Raw genomic sequence first — 16,351 nt, forward strand, 5'->3', positions numbered from 1 at the left:
GAACTAGGACTGAGGCAGTAGCCACCTCTGTGAGCCTCAGTTTCCTTAACTATGAAGTGGGCCAACAGCAGTTCCTCCTTCACGGGACGGCTGTGTGTGGGCAGAACAGATGTCCCATTGGGATGCACTGGGCCCTCAGCGGTGCTGCGACTGGGCAGGCCCTGCTCACACCTGCACAAAAGGGAGGGCTATTGGTCTGAACTGTGGGCTGCAGGACTTCAGGGCTAAGGTCAGGACAAGCTCCCAGGGCAGCCCATACAGACCCTAGGCACTAGGCCCCCACCACGGGCAGAGCACTGAGGAACCAAATCCAAACACCTCATTGAACAGAGAAAGAAACCAGCCACATCATACAGCGGGTGAGCGCCCAGCTGGGTTCAGCCAGTGCTGTGGGCACCCCACAGCCCCCAGCCTGTCCCCCACCACAAATGGTTTGGACATGCCAGCAGGTCAGGAGGAGGACCTGGTGCAGGGTTTAGCGGAAGACTCCTTTTTCTGATAAATCTCCAGGGTGACTTGCATTTTCCATGCTTTCTATTTCACTTTCAAAACTCCCTCTAGCAGAGGGGGTGAGGCTCTGGGCAGGGGGAAACAAGGAGGGTCCAGTGTGGAGGGCAATCACAGGTTAGACAGGCACTAGGTTACAACGCCCATGGGTACCCACCTGCTGGCTGGGTAGACTAGCCGGGAGAGCATCCAGTCCACTCTTACAGGACTGCACAATCTCCCCAGTTCTGAGCGTGGCCCTCCTGGGTCTCTTCCTAGCTGTGCCTCAGTTTCCTCCCATCATGTGAGAGGGTAACACCTGCTCCCCAGGGCTGTAAGACAAAAAGTGATGCACCTGGCCCCACGCAGGGCTGTCCCATGCCGCCTCCCATCTGCCCCAGAAGTCCTGTTCCAGCCCACAGCACCTAGAACAGGGCATGGCGTACAGCAGGCACTCTGTGGTTACAGGATGAATGAATGAACCTCCAACTCCAGGCCAATGTAACTCACTATCTCCTGACCTTGGGCACCGCTGCTTACCCTCTCTGGTCTTTGGTTTATGTGGAGGGAGGTGGTCATGCCCACATGGCCTTGGTCTCCCTCGCAGGCAGGGAAGCTGACGCACAGAGGTCAAGCCACCTGCCTGAGCCACTCTGCTGAAGGCATCAGCAGACACCGTGACAGACGGTGGAAGAGGGGCAGGGGTGGGGAGGGGGAGGGCGGCTCGACTAGGAGTGAAAAGCAGGTGGGCCTGGGAGCCGGGTCAGGGTCAGGACAGGAGAACACAGAGGCCTGTACTTTCGCATACCTGCCAGGGGAGATAATGCCTGGCCCCTTCGTACCTGCCTGGCTTCTGGGAGAGGCCCGCGTCCTGGCCGACAGAGCCAAGGGCTGGAGGAACCAACACGCTCAGGCCACCCCCAACGGCTGGCACGGGCACACACAGGGTGCCACCCCAAACAAGCGGGCCCTGCCTGAAGACACAGAGGCTGCTTCATGAGGGGCAACGGCGGGCACTGGCACACAAAGCGGGCCCAACCTGTGGTGATCCGCTCTCTGCCTCCCCCCTCCCTCCCCTCGTGAGTGCGTGGGAGGCCTTCATGCCCCCATTTCCTAGACTAGAAGGCCGAGGCTCAGAGGGTGTGAGACCCACACGACTCGTTGACTCAGGTTCCGGGTGCGGGGCGGACGATGTGTTGGCGAGACCTGCAGTGGGGCCCCCGGGGTGAGCCTCACCCCGTTAAAAAAAAACAAAACAAAACCCACACCCGCGGGAGCGCCCTATCGCCTTCACAGTGCGTTCGGCAGTTAGCGAAGCGGCCGGGGAAAGGCCGGTTCTTGTCCTCGTTTTATGGATTAAAAGTGTCTACGACAGGAGCACAGAGGGCGACGTACTTTACCACGAACACGCGAGGTCCGGGGCCTAAGAGTGCCGAAACGCAGCGCGGGATCCCGCGGCCCTTGACGCCCACGCTGGAACGGAGAGCGACAGTCTAGGTCCAGCCAGCCAGGCCTCCAGCCCCGGCCTGGGGGCGGAGTCTGAGGGCGGTGGCGTGCGCTGGGCGGGCCGGGGGGCGGGCCGACGGGAGGGGGCGCGGGTGCGCAGCAGGGTCTCAAAGGCTGAGGCGCCGGCCGCCCTGAGGCCCGGAGCAAGGGTGACCCAGCGCGGCATCATGGACTCGCGACCCGAGGAGTATGAGCTCAATGGCGACGTGCGCCCGGGCTCGCTTGGCTCCCCGAACGCCTCGGTAAGCACCCCTACCCCCGTGGCGCTCTGCGACCTTGGCCGATGCCCGCCCTCTCTGAGCCCGGCGCCAGCGGCCCCTAGGGACCTGTGGGCGCCGACCAGCTGCGCGCCGCGTCCTTAATGAGGGTGGCGGTGGTCGCCACGCCCCGTGCGTTCCGCCCCCTACCCGCGCGGTCGGGGGCCCCAGCGGTGGCCCTGGGGCTCCAGCCACCCCGGAAAGTGAGCGGGGGCGGGGGCGGTTGGCAAAATGCCGGACGTGGCCCGGGGCAGGTAGCGCCCACACCGAGCTGCACAGCCGAGGGGCCTGGGCGCCACCTTCCCTCCTCCCCCCGCCACTTCCCGCGGGCCCCTGTGTTCCCGGCTCCCACACCACACTCCAACTTTGCCTCTCCGCCGGCCCGATGCGCGCCCGGACTGGGCGGAGTGGATCTCGGCTTCTGGGCCCCAGGCCAGCAGCGGGCAGACAGTTACGTCACCCACGGTGTCCACGGAGACCGCACAGTCTTGTGCGTGCCCTGATGGGGAACTTGGTGCCGCTGTGGCCCCCACTCCTCTCTCCACCCGCACGAGAGGCTCTATTCAGAGCCTGCCCTGCTGGCCTGGAAGCACTGTGGGCATGGGGCAGGCCCTGGCAGTGGTCCCATATTACAGCTGGTACCCTCCCACCCTGGGGTCCTGTCCCACTGGCAGGGCCAGAGTAGCGGTTCCTAACCGGCTTTGCCTTGGACTAGCACTTCCCCAGGGCCTCTGTTTACGGCGCAGTCCTGAGCACGGCCCTCCCAACTTGTTGACTTTGGACATTCTTTCCGTTTCTGACCCCCTGGGGATGGGACGGTGGCCATGTGCGCCTGACTGAGGCAGAGACTGGCCCTGCTCAGGTGTGGGTGACCAGTCCTAGGCGATGTTGTAGTAACAGGCCACGTTTAGGGGATGGGGGGAGAACATGTGGGGCAAGCAAGGCCTTGGACTGGGGAACGGGCCCTCAGCAGGCAGGATGGGTGTGCTCAGGGATCACTGCATTCATTGGCTTTGGGACCAGTTGCAGTTGCTGCAGCCCTGTACCACTCAGCCTGAGAGCTGAGACCGGTCCAGACGGAGAAGCCACGGCCAAAGTGCTGAACTCCCAGGGGTTGGTTCTGAAGGCAGGTGGGAGTGGGATCAGGAAGGCTTCCTGACCAGTGGGGACATTGGCACTGGAATGGGGTACAGGTATGCCTGGGAAGGGCATCCCAGGCAGGGAGAACAGTGAGAGAAAGGCCCAGGGGCTGGACCACCAAGTATCAATACATTGGAGCTGGGGAGCTGGAGGTGGTATGGGAGGTCAGACCTTGCCAGCTATGGAAGCCATGGAGGGGCTGGAAGCTCATGTGATAGTGAACACATTCTTCCAGGGTGGCTCCAGTCACAGGCAGGGAGGCTCTGGGAGAGATGGTGAGTACTGAAGGCTGCTCTGCTCACCCTGCCTGGGGCCCAGGCCCACCCAACACTGCTCTCCAGCCTCCGCCTTCCCCTTCCCACCCTCAGGACCTGCCTCACTGTGTTCTTGAGCACATCACTCTGTGTCTCAGTTTCTCATTTGTGAAACGGGGTGAGAGTAGTGCCTCCCTCAGAGGGTTATGGTGAGGATTAAATGGGCTAATGCGTGTGAAGTGCTGTAGGAAACTGGGCACACAGCGTTGTTAACATTCCTGCCTGCCACACAAGACCCTCTCCCAAAGATGAAGCCCAGGCAGGGTTTGGAAAGGGCAGCACCTTCCCTCAGGTGCAATCCCTGTGGACAGGCATGGCCCTCCCCCTGCACCTCACCTGGCTTTTCCACAGCCTTCTCTCCCGGCGGTCCCTGCCTGAATCTGAGTCCCAAGCTCCTGCTTGAGGAGGGGTAGAAAGGCTTGCTGGGAGGAGGGGCAAACCCAGGATCTTCAGATGTGTCCCCACTTAAGCAAGAGCCCCAGACAGCAGGGTGTGTGGGCTGGGTCACCACTATGTCCTTGGCTGCAAGAGGACTGAGTGGGAGGCCCAGGCCCAGAGCCCCCATCAGTCTCGAGACGCCCTGCCATGCGGCCTTGGGCAAGTGCAGACCCTCTCTGAACCTCAGTTTCCTCCTCTGTGAAGTGGGGCAGGATCACTCACCTCCCAGGGTGGCTGGGCTCAGGGAAGAGTTATATGTGTAATCCATGGGCAGATGAGCCCTGTCGGGCCAGGGTGGTGGGGGAGCTCTGCAGATGTCCCCCTCCCCGTGCGCCATATCCCTATGGCCTCCACACAAGGCCTGTCTGCTCAGATGCCCCACAGGAGTGAGTTGGAGTCTTCACTAAGTCAACTCACTTTCTGCTGGCAGCAGCAGGAATAGTAAACATCAATTTTATTGTGAAAATAAGTGTGGTCCTTGACTGTGTCATGTCCGGGGATTTATCTCAGGGGGCAGCTGCGTTGGACCCTGCAGCAGACTCTGGGACCACAGCCAGCTGAGGACACAGCAGGGAGGTGGCAGGACAGGGTGCAGTGAGGCTCCTGGGGCCACATTTGGGCTTGGAAGCCAAGTCCTGGGAGGGAGGGGTGCGTGCACAGCCTCAGCTGCTGGGGGAAGTTTGCTCCTTTTCCCTTAAACTTTTTTTTTGGCTGCGCTGCACGACAAATGGGATCTTAGTTCCCCGACCAGGGATCGAACCCATACCCCCTGCATTGGAAGCATGGAGTTTTAACCGCTGGACCTCCAGGGAAGTCCCAAGTTTGCTCTTTTTCTCATTTCTGCTCTCCTGGCAGATCCCGAGGCTGGTGGGGACTTGGCCGTGTTCCAAAAGGCAGCCCTGATGTGGCTGCGGGGTTACTGCTGGCCATTGCTGAGTCCACAGGAAGCGGGACTGCCCAACCCAGCCCAGCTGCAGCAGGGAACCCCCCCGCCCCCCACCCCAGGAAACTTCCTGCCATGAACTCAGACATGGAGCAAGAGACATCTTGGGGCTGGCTGGGTGCAGACGGTATGGGGACAGTGCAGGAGTAAGCCAGTGTGACCTGGAGCAGGTGGCTTCATGCTGAGTCTGGGTGGTAGCCACAATAACAGCTTATGCCCCGCACTAGTGGGTCAGACAAGGGACACCCCAGGTCCCAACAGATCCTATTCAGTCAGTTCTGAGGTCCCAGCCAGAGGCAAGGACGCCAGAGCCCACACATCCACTGTTGCCCACTGAGTCCGAGGGGAGGGGCCTTATGCAGAAGTGGCTGCGATAGCCCAGCATCTGGAGCTGGATCTCCAGTGCACCCCGGGTCTCACTCAGCTCATGCATTTTCTGGGGCTAGTACTTTCTCTTCCTTGTTATGGATTTTTTAAGTGGAATTAATTACAAATTGGTACAGTTCATTTTGGAGGCAACCTTTCAAAGTAGTGAAGCCTGGGTGGTGAGGAAGAGGAACATCCAGTCCTGCCCTGCACCAGCTGTGCTCTGACCAGCCACTGGGCCTCTGAGCCCTTCATTCACTCCCCTTTATGTGCCCATTTTATAGATGAGGAAACTGAGGCACAGACCAGTCATTCTGTTGGTCCGTGGTGTGGCAGGATATGGAGATGATAAAGGATAGGTGCTGATGGAAGGCCCACACCCCAGCTCCTCCCAGGGTAGCTGATGAACCTCATAGATTTATTGGGGACTTGGTTCTACAGATATGCAATTGGGCTCTGGGAGCGTGGGCAGGAATTCCCATGTGGGCTCCTTGTTCCATACTTGTACATGGGGTTTGGAGTCAGTGGCAGAATTGGGGCAGGAAGGATTGGTGGAAGTCCATAACCAAAACCCTGAGGGGTCCTGCAGGGGTTCAGTGGGCCATGGCCCTGGCCTGCCCTTGTCTCCCAGGGGAGCAGAGAGTGTACAGGCAGGAGGCTGGGGGTGGGCCAGACCTCCTGGGCCCAGCTGTAGGCCATGGGCAGCCCATCCAAGCCCAGGGTGGACTGGAGGATGCATTGTGCTGAAACTGGGTTCTCTGAGTACCACAGACCTGCTTTGAATCCTGCTTCTGTCCCAACTCCCCTCCCTGTCCAAGCTGAGGTTGCCCAGCAGTGTGACCCTGGGCCAGGTGGCCTGGGTCCCTGCAAGCTGCCTACCAATGGCTGGGATGAGACCCTCTGTCCACAGAAAGTGGGCTCAAGGAGCCAGCCCTGTGGGCATCTGCCGAAGTCAGCTCCCTCCCCACAGGCTCCTTCCTGGCTTTTAGGGGAAAAAGTCTGGCAGCCCCAAGCTTACTCAGCTTCTGGGATGCCGTTGAGGTTTCAGGGAAGTCCTCTTGGCCCTAGGGACACATTAAACTGGGTATTTGTTCCCTGCACTGCCCAGGTCATGGGCAGGGGTCTCGGTGAGAGGGTCTCAGCATGGCTTCTGGCAGCTGGGTGGGCAGGTGCCCTGTCCAGGCCCATAGAGCTCCGCACCTGTGAGAGGTGGGCTCTGACCGCCCCACCAGCCCCAGTGACCTTCTCAAGATAGCAGCCTCCCTGGGATTCACCTGTGCAGCAGTCACCTCTAGGGCCCAGAGCTCCCTCCACAGCTCAAAGCCCCTCCGCAGAAGGCCTAGGACACGAGGTCAGGCATGGGAGAAGCGGATCAGCCCTGCAGCCTCCTCCCCACCCAAGCCCCTACCACACAAACCTCCTGGGCTCTCTGACCAGGGTGGACATGAAGCTGTGCCATGTCCTGCGTGGCCCTAAGCTTTGAGGTGGAGAGGCTGGTTCAAATTCTGATCTGCCCCTCTCTCACAGTAGCCCTGGGTGAGCCCCCCTGAGCCTTAGTCTCCCACTCTATAGAATGGGAGAACAGTGCTCTTTCTCAGTGTTAGTGGGGGCACTTGGTAGGTTGTAGAGCTTCCCAGACTGTGGCCTGGGGTGTACAAATGGGGAAACTGAGGCCCAGTGAGGGAGAGCGTGTTGTCAAGGCTACACTGCCAGGCTATAGTGAGCTGGGGCGTGAGCAGAGCTCCCCCCACCAGCCCCCTGGCCTGCAGCCTCTGGCCAGCACTCCTTATCACTGCACAGGTTGAACAGGAAGCAGATGGCCGTATGGGCAGGAAGTGCCCTGTATCATGAGGGGCACATGGCCTGAGGCCCTTGCTTCCTAACTGGGACCCTGAGACAGTGGCCAGACCCCCCAGAACCTCCTGGCATGTTTGCTCCGTGGCCCTGTTGCACACATGGGAGACTGAACCCCAGAGGGGCCTGGCTGTCCTGAGGTCACTCAGCTAGAGCCAGGGGCTGGGGACTTCTGAGCACTCAGGCTCACAGATGACCCAGACCCCAGACCCCCACTGCAGGCCCCAAGGGGACTGTCGTGTCAGCTCTCAGGGCTTCTGAGCCCTGGGACCTGGGTTCAAATCCCAGTGCAACCCTCACTTGCTATTGGCTTTGGACAAGGTTCCTCCCCATATAGCCTCAGTTTACCCTCGGTAAATGGGGCGTGAGGACGGGGGACTCCCTGGAGGAAAGCACCTAGCTAAAGGGTGAGTAAGATGATGGGCTGTGCCCTGGGCACCCAACATGGAGGACAGCGGGGCACAGGCGCCCTGTGCTGGGGGCACTGCTGCTGATGGTGTCATTCTGTATTTGAATGTGCATGTGGCTGCATGGGCATAAAATATTTCAACAGTTCAAGAGAGCTCAGAATAAAAAGGAATTCTCCCTCCTCCTCAAAAGCCTCCACAGTTAGCCTGGATGTGTACATATGTGTGTGTATGTGTGTTTGTTAATGCATATATACATATGTATTGTATATGTGTGTATACATGCATCTGCATGTGTGCTCATCTGTGTTTGTGCATGTGTACTGTGTGTACATGTTTGTGTGTGCTTACACACATATATGTATTGTGCTTGTGTGTAGATGTGTATTGGGTACTTATGTGTATGTGGAAGACATTTTGGCACTTCTGGTTTATGAAACATAGGGGCACATGGCCAGCGGGCCAGTGTCTCCAGGATGCCCACACCCAGAGGAGCACACACATGGTGAAGCATGGCCAGATGGGCCGCTTTGCAAGAGCAGAGCTGGGAGACAGCCTGGTGCTTTTGGCGGGGAGGGCACAGACGCTGGGGAGGAGTGGTGTGCCTTGGGTGTTCTTGGTCTAGGGGTGTGGCCCACCCAGATGTGAGTGCAGCTGTAGGCCTGGCATGGAGAGGCAAAGGGGAGAGTTGAAGAAAGAAAGAGGAGACCTCAGGCTGCACATGGAATTTCCCAAAGAGCAGGCCAGGGCCCTGGGTCCAGTGGAGGAGGCTTTCCCTGGGGGCTCTTGGGTCTAGAATTTTAAACCAAGTAGATTTGCTACTTAAGAACAACTGACACTGAGGGAAAGCAGGACATAACAGAGCCGCCTACGTTCCTGTCCTCCCTCCTGGGCATGTTATTCTAGATTAAATTTAAAAGACATAATGTAAAAATGAAGACCCCGCCCTTCTGTAGTTCTGTAATTTCCATGGTGAAATATCTCCAGCTGCAGAAGGTAGAGGCTTGCCCTCCCCAGAACCCCCACCTCCCGTCCCTGCCTCTTTCATGACTCTAGAAACAAGATCTGAATGGCCCCAGGAGGCCTAGTGGCTCAGGGATTCCTGTGGACAAGTGGCCAGGGCTGAGGGGTACAGATTTGTCCTGGGAGGTTGGGGAGGGGCCTGGCCAGGGGCAGCTTGAGGAGAGCAGATGGGCTGGATACAAAGAGGAGGCCTGGCAGCTTAGAGCTGGCTTCAAGTGAAACAGCCGCCCCAAGAGGTAAACTCCAGTCCTGGGAGGGGTCTTTGTGGCCTGGACTCCAGCCTCGGAGGCAGACCTTCTCCTGCCTAATTACCCTCCCCCCTCCTGCCCTGGGACAGAAGAGCCTATCCTACAGGGGGAGTCAGCTCTGGGTGGGGCCCTGGGGCATGGAGGGCCCTTGGGAGGGACAGGGGCCCTGGCCTTGAGGACTGGGGATGTGCTCAGGCAGAAGTGAGGGAAGTTATCAGAACTTGTGTTCCTGTTTTATCAACGTGAACATGAAGGCAGAATGAGCCCTGGAGATCCACTGTGCAGCATGTCGTGACCAGTACAGCACTCTAAGGGTGATATTAGTGTTATCACAAATACTAATAATAAAGGGTCAGGAGAAGACTCTGGATGTGTGGTGGCCTGGATGTGGCGATGGTGTCACGGTACACACTTAGCTCCAAACTCTTCAAGTTGTTCACGTTTATTATGTACAGTTTTTGTGTGTCAATCACACCTCAGTAAAGTGGTTTTAAAATTTTTTTTTATAAAAATTAAGGAAGAAGCTAAGCTCAGTTGCACTGTAGAATGCTGAGGCATCTGTTGAGCACCTGCTGTGTGCCTGCACAGCTGGGAGATGGCCTGGGTGGATCGGCCATCCCAGGAAGTCTTGTTTCAGGTCTGGGCGAGTATGCAGGGATCTGGAATCCAGATGCCGTCATGTCACTTCCCGCCCTGGCACCAACCACCTCCTGGAGAGGAGGGCAGGCAGGGGCATGCAGGGGAGGCTGCCAGATGGCCCCGCCCATGGCAGGCAGACAGTTGGCGGCATTTTCCTATCTAACACCAGAGTGTGTGCTAAGGTTGTGTTTTGTTTCCTTTCTCTTCCAGGACTTGATTCCTAGGGTGGGTCTTGCAGGGGCTGCACAGCCTTCTCTGGGCCTCTTGTTCTATTAATAAGCACTTCCCTTTCGAGCCCTTATCTGGGCCCTCACCTGCTGATCCGATCAACCCCCACATCCCTGGGAAGGAGACCAGGCTCAAAGGGGGGGACACCAGGGTGGGCCCAGGCCTGCAGCCCCCTGCCGCAGAGCCCAGGCTGACCGCCCCCCTCCCTGCAGCCACCCCGCTGGGGCAGGAACCAGCCCATCAACATGAACCATTATGCCAATAAGAAGAGTGCGGCCGAGAGCATGCTGGACATCGCACTGCTGTTGGCCAACGCCTCCCAGCTGAAGGCTGTCATCGAGCAGGGCCCTGGATTCGCCTTCTTCATCCCCCTGGTGGTCCTCATCTCCGTCTCCCTCATGCTGCAGATTGGTGTGGGCGTGCTGCTCATCTTCCTTGGTGCGTGCCTGGGCAGGGGGCCCCAGCAGTGGGAGGGCCCTGGGGTACCCCTGCCCCACGGTCAGCTGATTCTGCCTGCACGCACCTTGGGATGTGTCACTTACCCCACTGAGTGTTTTCCAGGCCCTCACAGAGCTGCACGGGAGCCCTGGCCCTTCTCACTAGGCACGTAGTCCAAAATGTAGCTCCCACCGTGGCCCCCAGAGGGACCCCATGTCTCCATCTTTCCACTCACCCAAGCTGAGGACACAGGAAAGTGTCATAACTATACTAAGAGTTGATATGTACTGGGCACCTACTGTGTACCCTCTAGACCTTATGGCGGTCTGTAGGGACTAGGTGGTAGTCCTGCCCCCAAGGTGAGGGTCAGGGCTAAGAGCAGCAAGAGCTTTGGGCTCCCCACAACCGCTGCCTGGCTGTGTGACCTCAGGCAGGTCACACGACCTCTTGGACCTCTGTTTCCTTGCCTAGAAAGTGGTCATAAGGACAGCCTTGGGTAGGTGTGAGGATGGCTAGGTTATCATTGCACCAGCACTCAGAAAGGTGCTTGCCTGTGCACGTTCGGCACATTGTGCCTTAAAATCCACGCCTGGGCCTGGGCCTCCATGCCTTCCACTTTGTGACCAGGCACCAGGCCCCTCTGAGCTTCTGTTCACTGAACAAGGGGGAATGCAGTGGTCAGGCCACAGATACCAGACTGCCCAGGCCAGAGCCCATTGTCTGTAATGTATTAAGCCATGTCTCTCTCTGGGGGACAGAAGAGGGCCCCTTGGTGTTGCACAGCCCTGGGCAGTGTCTGCTCCCTCTCGCCCACAGTCAAGTATGACCTCAACAACCCTGCCAAGCATGCCAAGCTGGACTTCCTCAACAATCTGGCCACCGGCCTGGTCTTCATCATCGTCGTGGTCAACATCTTCATCACTGCCTTTGGCGTCCAGAAGCCCACGATGGACATGGCACCCCGGCAGTAGGGGCTCGGGTGAGCTGTCAGGGCCAGCCCCGGCAGGGTCTACACGTGGCTCCACCGCGAGCCCACCCACTCACCCCACTGGGCCACCGACCCAGCATGGGGGACTCAGGGTCTTTCAGGCAGAGCCCCTGTGACTGCGTCTGCCCTCACCTGGGCCTTGCAGGGTGGGCGCCCCTGGCCGTGTGCAACCCCACACCATACTCAGCCCACTGTCCTCGCTCAGAGAGACCCAGCGCCTGCCCAGGGTCACCCCACTTGGGAGCAGGAGCCACAAGGGAGTGGAGTGACCCTCATAACACACTCAGCAAGCCCCTACTATAGGGCCTCAGACACAGGCAACCCTGATTGTCACGAGGGCAGATGCAGAAGGTCAGTGGGTCTGGCATGTGTCATGTGTCCAGAGTCTGGAGCCCTGGCCAGGGCTGCACAACACAGGTCCACCCACCCCCCTTGGGTCCAGCAGTCCTCGGGCCTGCCCCAGAGGAGAGGTGGGTGCCACAAACAGACAACCGTCCATCCACTAGCACATCAGAGTGGACGGGAGACTGTCCCTACACAGCAAGCACCTATGTGTCAGGGGCATACTAGAAAACCTTACACATTGACCAAGTGGACGATGCCGTGAGATGCTGGGAGCAGGGCCTTTGTGTGGCCCCATTGTGAGCACCTGGCCTTCACTTGCCCATGCCATTGCTATTGGCCCCACCTGGCATCTGATTCACTGCCCAGCTGCTGGCACCAGTTTGTTGTTAAGTCTGTCCCCCGTGGAGGCCTCTGGATGCCAGCCTGCTCCCTCACTCATTGCATGATGACTGGGCCACTTATTAATCACCTGCTTGTGTGCCCCAGACACAGTCCTGACTCTCCCCAAGCATCAGCCTAGCAAGGAGACCTTGTGGGCCCCACGGCACATGTCCACCCGCCGGCCCATGCTCTCAGAGGGCCCCTATCAGAGCGTGCTGGGACCCGGCTTTTAAATCCTGACAGTGACCCAGGAGGGGAAACTGGGGCTCTCCCAGGTCAGAATTGGGCTGTCTGATTCCGGAGTCGGAGTGACCCCAACATTTGTGGGCTGGTTGCCAGACACAACACTGAGGCAGGGTCACCAGAACAGAACTGGAGGCCCCTCTGGCCTTGGCGACCCTCATGCCTCTCCTCTCCCTTCTTTGCAGATGCCCCCGGATCGTGCCTGGCCGCAGCTGCCTAAACCCAGGAGGCGCCTTGCCCTTGAGGCCCACCCTCCTGTGCGCGCATTCCCCCAAACCGCCACAGCCCAGGCTGGCCCCGCTGGACTGCATCCAAGCAAGCCACCCACGGTCAGGCTACTCTGGCCAGCACAGGGCCTGCCCCATCCTCAGCTGCTCCTCCTCCTGGAGCATGGCACGGTGAGGCCCAGAAGACAGAACTGTAGAGTCCTCAGCAAGGGTCGTCGCTGCCGTGGACATGCAGCAGGCCCAAGGATGGGGGGACAAGAGGCTGGCGCCGTCTCAGGACATTTCCAGAGGGATGAGGAGGCGCCTGCCCTCTGCCAGTGCAGCAGTGTCCTGGCCTTGTGTGCTGCCCACCCTGAGTGACCCATGACCTCTGCACTTCCTGACCCAGGACCGTGGACCACCAGAGACCCTGTGGGACCCCCACCGTGGCCACTGACTCAGGCCTCACACCCTCTACCAGCAGTGACTTGGCAGGGCCCTACTCCTCCTTGGCGGTCTGAGCCCCCACTTTTCTAAGTACAAGTAACCAGTAAAGCTGATGCTCCTCCTCATGTGGCTCCCAGTGCCATCCTCCCCTCCCCCAGGCCTGGGTGCTGGGCACCGTGCCCCTCAGAGCACCAGCCTGTGCAGGCCTCCTCTCTCTCTCCGCACAAGCCTGTGACCTTCGTGGGGAGCAGCCTCTGTTGGCACCTCCAGACATCACCCCCATGTGTCCTTGGGGACTGGTGACCCCTGACCAGACCTTCACGGAAAGTTCCAGCACTCCCACATTCCCTGCAGTTTGCATGCCCACACAGGTCCCTTCTGTGCCCACAGGACTGGCTCACCTTGTGGCGGTGCTGGGCACTGCTGGTCAATCGGGCCAAGGGGACTGAGGAGAGTGGGGCGGGTGCTGAGCAAGCCTCGACCCTGCAGAGGCACCAACAAGGGCCAGGTGCTGTCTCGGGGGGGCTTGGGGCCACATCTCACCTGGCTGGGCCCTCCAGCTCCCTCAGTCCACCCTGTGGCCTCTAGGGCCTGAGCCCTCACTCTCTGCCCCCTTGTCACCTCCTTTCTGACTCCTGCTGGCCCCACCCCCTCATCTCCTTGAGGCAGCAGTGCTCTTACTTGGTCCTCTCTAGGTGAGATACCTGAGAATCCCCTCCAAGCAACTGGAGCCCCGGGTGGGGATGCAGCCCCCAGGAGCTCCCAAGGCCCCTCCCCCATCACTTCTCTTGCCCTCTCCACTCTGAGCCTGGGGCAGCTCCAACACCTTGTTCCCTTAAGACATTCAGGTGACCCCACAGACTCTTCTGTGGGGCTGAAAATTCAACTCCGCACAAAGTGATTGATAAACAGGAGTGCTTCTGGGTGAGATGATCTAATCCTGGGCTTTACTTTAAATAAATAATCCAGGAAAAAACATAGGGAAATGGATGAAATAAGATTGAAAGTGCTAGTGGCTGCAGAGCTGGGGCCACGGGGCCAGCTCTCTGCTCTTCTGAGTGAGTGTCCCATAAAGAAGGTTTTTAAAGGTGATCCACATATGGGATGAGGTCCATGAAGAAGCAATACCAGCAGGTAGGCAGTGGGTGGACACATGTTCCCAGAGGATCCAATGAACCTGGGGCCACCCCAGCCAGAGGGGTCAGATGCAGAGCTGTGCAGGTGGCTGGGCCCCGGGAGCAAGTGGTACAGAGGACCACCTCTCCTGCCGCTCACCATGAGCACATCTTACCTTGGCTGTCTTGTTATTGCCAGGAAGCAGCAGAGGTCAGGCTCCTGGCTGTGAACCTACCCTACCACCTGGCCCTCATGGTGGGTCCAGGATGGTGTCCGGGCCCATGCCCCCAGGTCCAACCCTGCCCAGGGCCCAGCACAAGTGGATGCTGCCCAGCACCACGTGCCTGGTATAGCCTGAAGCAGTCTGTGGCTTGTGGTGTGGGCTGGCTGGCAGCCACACCAGACGGATGCCAGCCTGTGTGGACCATGGACGTGGCCAACAGATGGCCTGGTTCCTCCTTTGGCCAGGACAGGAAGCTGGCCCAGATGTGGCCAGAGAGGTTAAGCCCCAGATGGCTGGACTGGGTCCCAGGTCACCAAGCCAGGCTGGCCTCCACGGGTGCTACGGGCATTGGGGACAGGGCATGACAGTGGGTGGGTCTGTGCATCCCAGCTGCTGCCCCAACAGGTACACGTGACTGCCCCCCCACCTGCCCCCCCACCAGCACCCAGGCTCATGCCTCTACAGTTCCGGCCCCCTGACCCTCACTCCAGATGTCTTCCTGTCTTAGGCCCATGGCACGTGCTGCTGCTCTCTCGGGTCAGGGCTGTGCCCTGAGGTCTTCCCCACTGGTCCTCCTGACCACCACTGCTGGTCACTGTCATGGTGGGCCATTTGGGTTTACTCTGCCTTTGGTGCCATTGGCTAGCGTCACTGCCCACAGTGTCCCCCTGGGGCCCATATCTGAGCCCTGACTACCCCTGCACCATCTGGCCCAAGACCAGGGCTGCTCCCTGAGAAGGAGGGTCCTGCTGAGGGAGCTCTGCCTGAGCTGGGGGAGGAGGTGGACCCCTACTCATACTTGCACTTCTATTTGGTCTGACCTGGCTCTCCCACTGGTTGCAACCACCCACAGCCTATGTCCCCAGCACTGTGTCTGACATACAGTAGGCACTTAGTAAACATCTGCAATAGATTCACTCCTCCTCGAGTTCCGAGCCCTGTGCATGTGTCACAGTGGCCAAGGGATGGACAGAAAACCGAGGCCCAGAGAGCGAGTCAGGGCCAAGCCAGACCCAGGGGGGTGTGACAACCCTCAGGGAGTCCTCCGAGACCCTAACACATCCACTGCTTGTTAACTACCCCCTCTGCCCTACCATGCAGCTGCCCCACCCGGGGACACTTCTCTGCCCTCCCTGGGGATGACAGAGACCCTTAAGGAATAAGAAGCAAGGAAACATACGTGCCAAGTTGGGGGACTCCACAGAGGGACACACAGGGAAGTCAAGAGCCGGGGAGCTCTCAAGACCGATGCTCTGGGACCCAGGACTGGGAGGGAGCCCCAGGAAAAGACAGGCTGTGGTGCACGAGCCCTGAGGCCACGTGAGCTGGGGCTGGCCTTGAAGGAGTGTGGGGTGGTCAGTGTAGGGGAGGGGGCAGTCATGCAGAGCTTGTTGAGCAAGCTCTGGGGGACTGTGTGCTTAACCTTCTTACTGTAAAAGATAGTTGATGACGGATGGATGGATGACAAAAAGATGATAGATTGATGGACAGATGGATAGATGATAGATAGATAGATAGATAGATGATAGATAGACAGATAGATGATAGATAGGGGTAGGGATAGATGAGTCATCCCCAGGTCACCCCTGGCAGAGTCACCAGATGAGGAAGTAGCTCTGTGCCAGTGGAAGCCCAAACAGGACCCCTCTGTCCCTCCGGGAACCCTTGTTCTTGTCTCCTCATTTCTCATGTCCCCTGCATGTGTCCAAGGACACCACAGTTTATTCCTGCCTGGCTCAAACCCTGGGAGTATTCTAGGTCCGTTTCACTCTACAGGTTCTCCTTCCCTGACTCTCCATCCCCACTGTCCACCCTTCAAGGCCATGGCCCACTTGACCTGGGTGGGGGGAGGACAGGGTAAGTCAGGGGGCTCTGAGGAAGGTAGGCCAGGATGGGATGGGGGCCAGTGGACCAAGAAGGTGGACTTTTGCTGCAGGATTGGGTCTTTCCTCCTTCCCACACCTGCCACACCCACCTACCCATTTCCCTCCCCTCTCTCTCAGGCACCTTCTCTCCCACCTGCCTTTAATTGAACTTAGTTCCTCTTTTCTCACCACATTATTTATAAAAATCAAGGAGCTGAATGTTTTAACATTTTTCTTCCCTTTCTCTCAA

At 58.8% G+C, this 16,351-nt stretch overlaps 1 protein-coding gene across 2 annotated transcripts; it reads left to right on the forward strand.

Annotated features, from left to right (window-relative positions):
- Nucleotides 1–1,959: 1,959 nt before the first annotated feature.
- On the forward strand, nt 1,960–12,996 carry NINJ1 (ninjurin 1). 2 transcript variants are annotated; one of them, XM_082843689.1, is made up of 5 exons: nt 1,960–2,234; nt 9,832–9,846; nt 10,062–10,287; nt 11,104–11,266; nt 12,430–12,996. In XM_082843689.1, the coding sequence occupies exons 1-4, from the start codon at nt 2,160–2,162 to the stop codon at nt 11,256–11,258; spliced, it is 471 nt and encodes a 156-aa protein (XP_082699815.1). In that variant the 5' UTR covers nt 1,960–2,159; the 3' UTR covers nt 11,259–11,266; nt 12,430–12,996. The 2 variants fall into 2 exon arrangements, with proteins under 2 accessions (XP_082699815.1, XP_082699816.1); XM_082843690.1 differs by lacking the exon at nt 9,832–9,846.
- Nucleotides 12,997–16,351: the final 3,355 nt, after the last annotated feature.

Source organism: Leucopleurus acutus (assembly GCF_964270905.1).
Source record: "Leucopleurus acutus genome assembly, chromosome: 7".
Lineage (NCBI taxonomy): Eukaryota > Metazoa > Chordata > Mammalia > Artiodactyla > Delphinidae > Leucopleurus > Leucopleurus acutus.

What these genes read in the sequence shown, in the direction of transcription:
- NINJ1 (XM_082843689.1), top strand. Translation starts at nt 2,160, where the DNA reads ATGGACTCGCGACCCGAGGAGTATGAGCTCAATGGCGACGTGCGCCCG. An exon ending in CGTGCTGCTCATCTTCCTTG is followed by an intron (nt 10,288 to 11,103) that starts GTGCGTGCCTGG and finishes TCTCGCCCACAG; the next exon opens with TCAAGTATGACCTCAACAAC.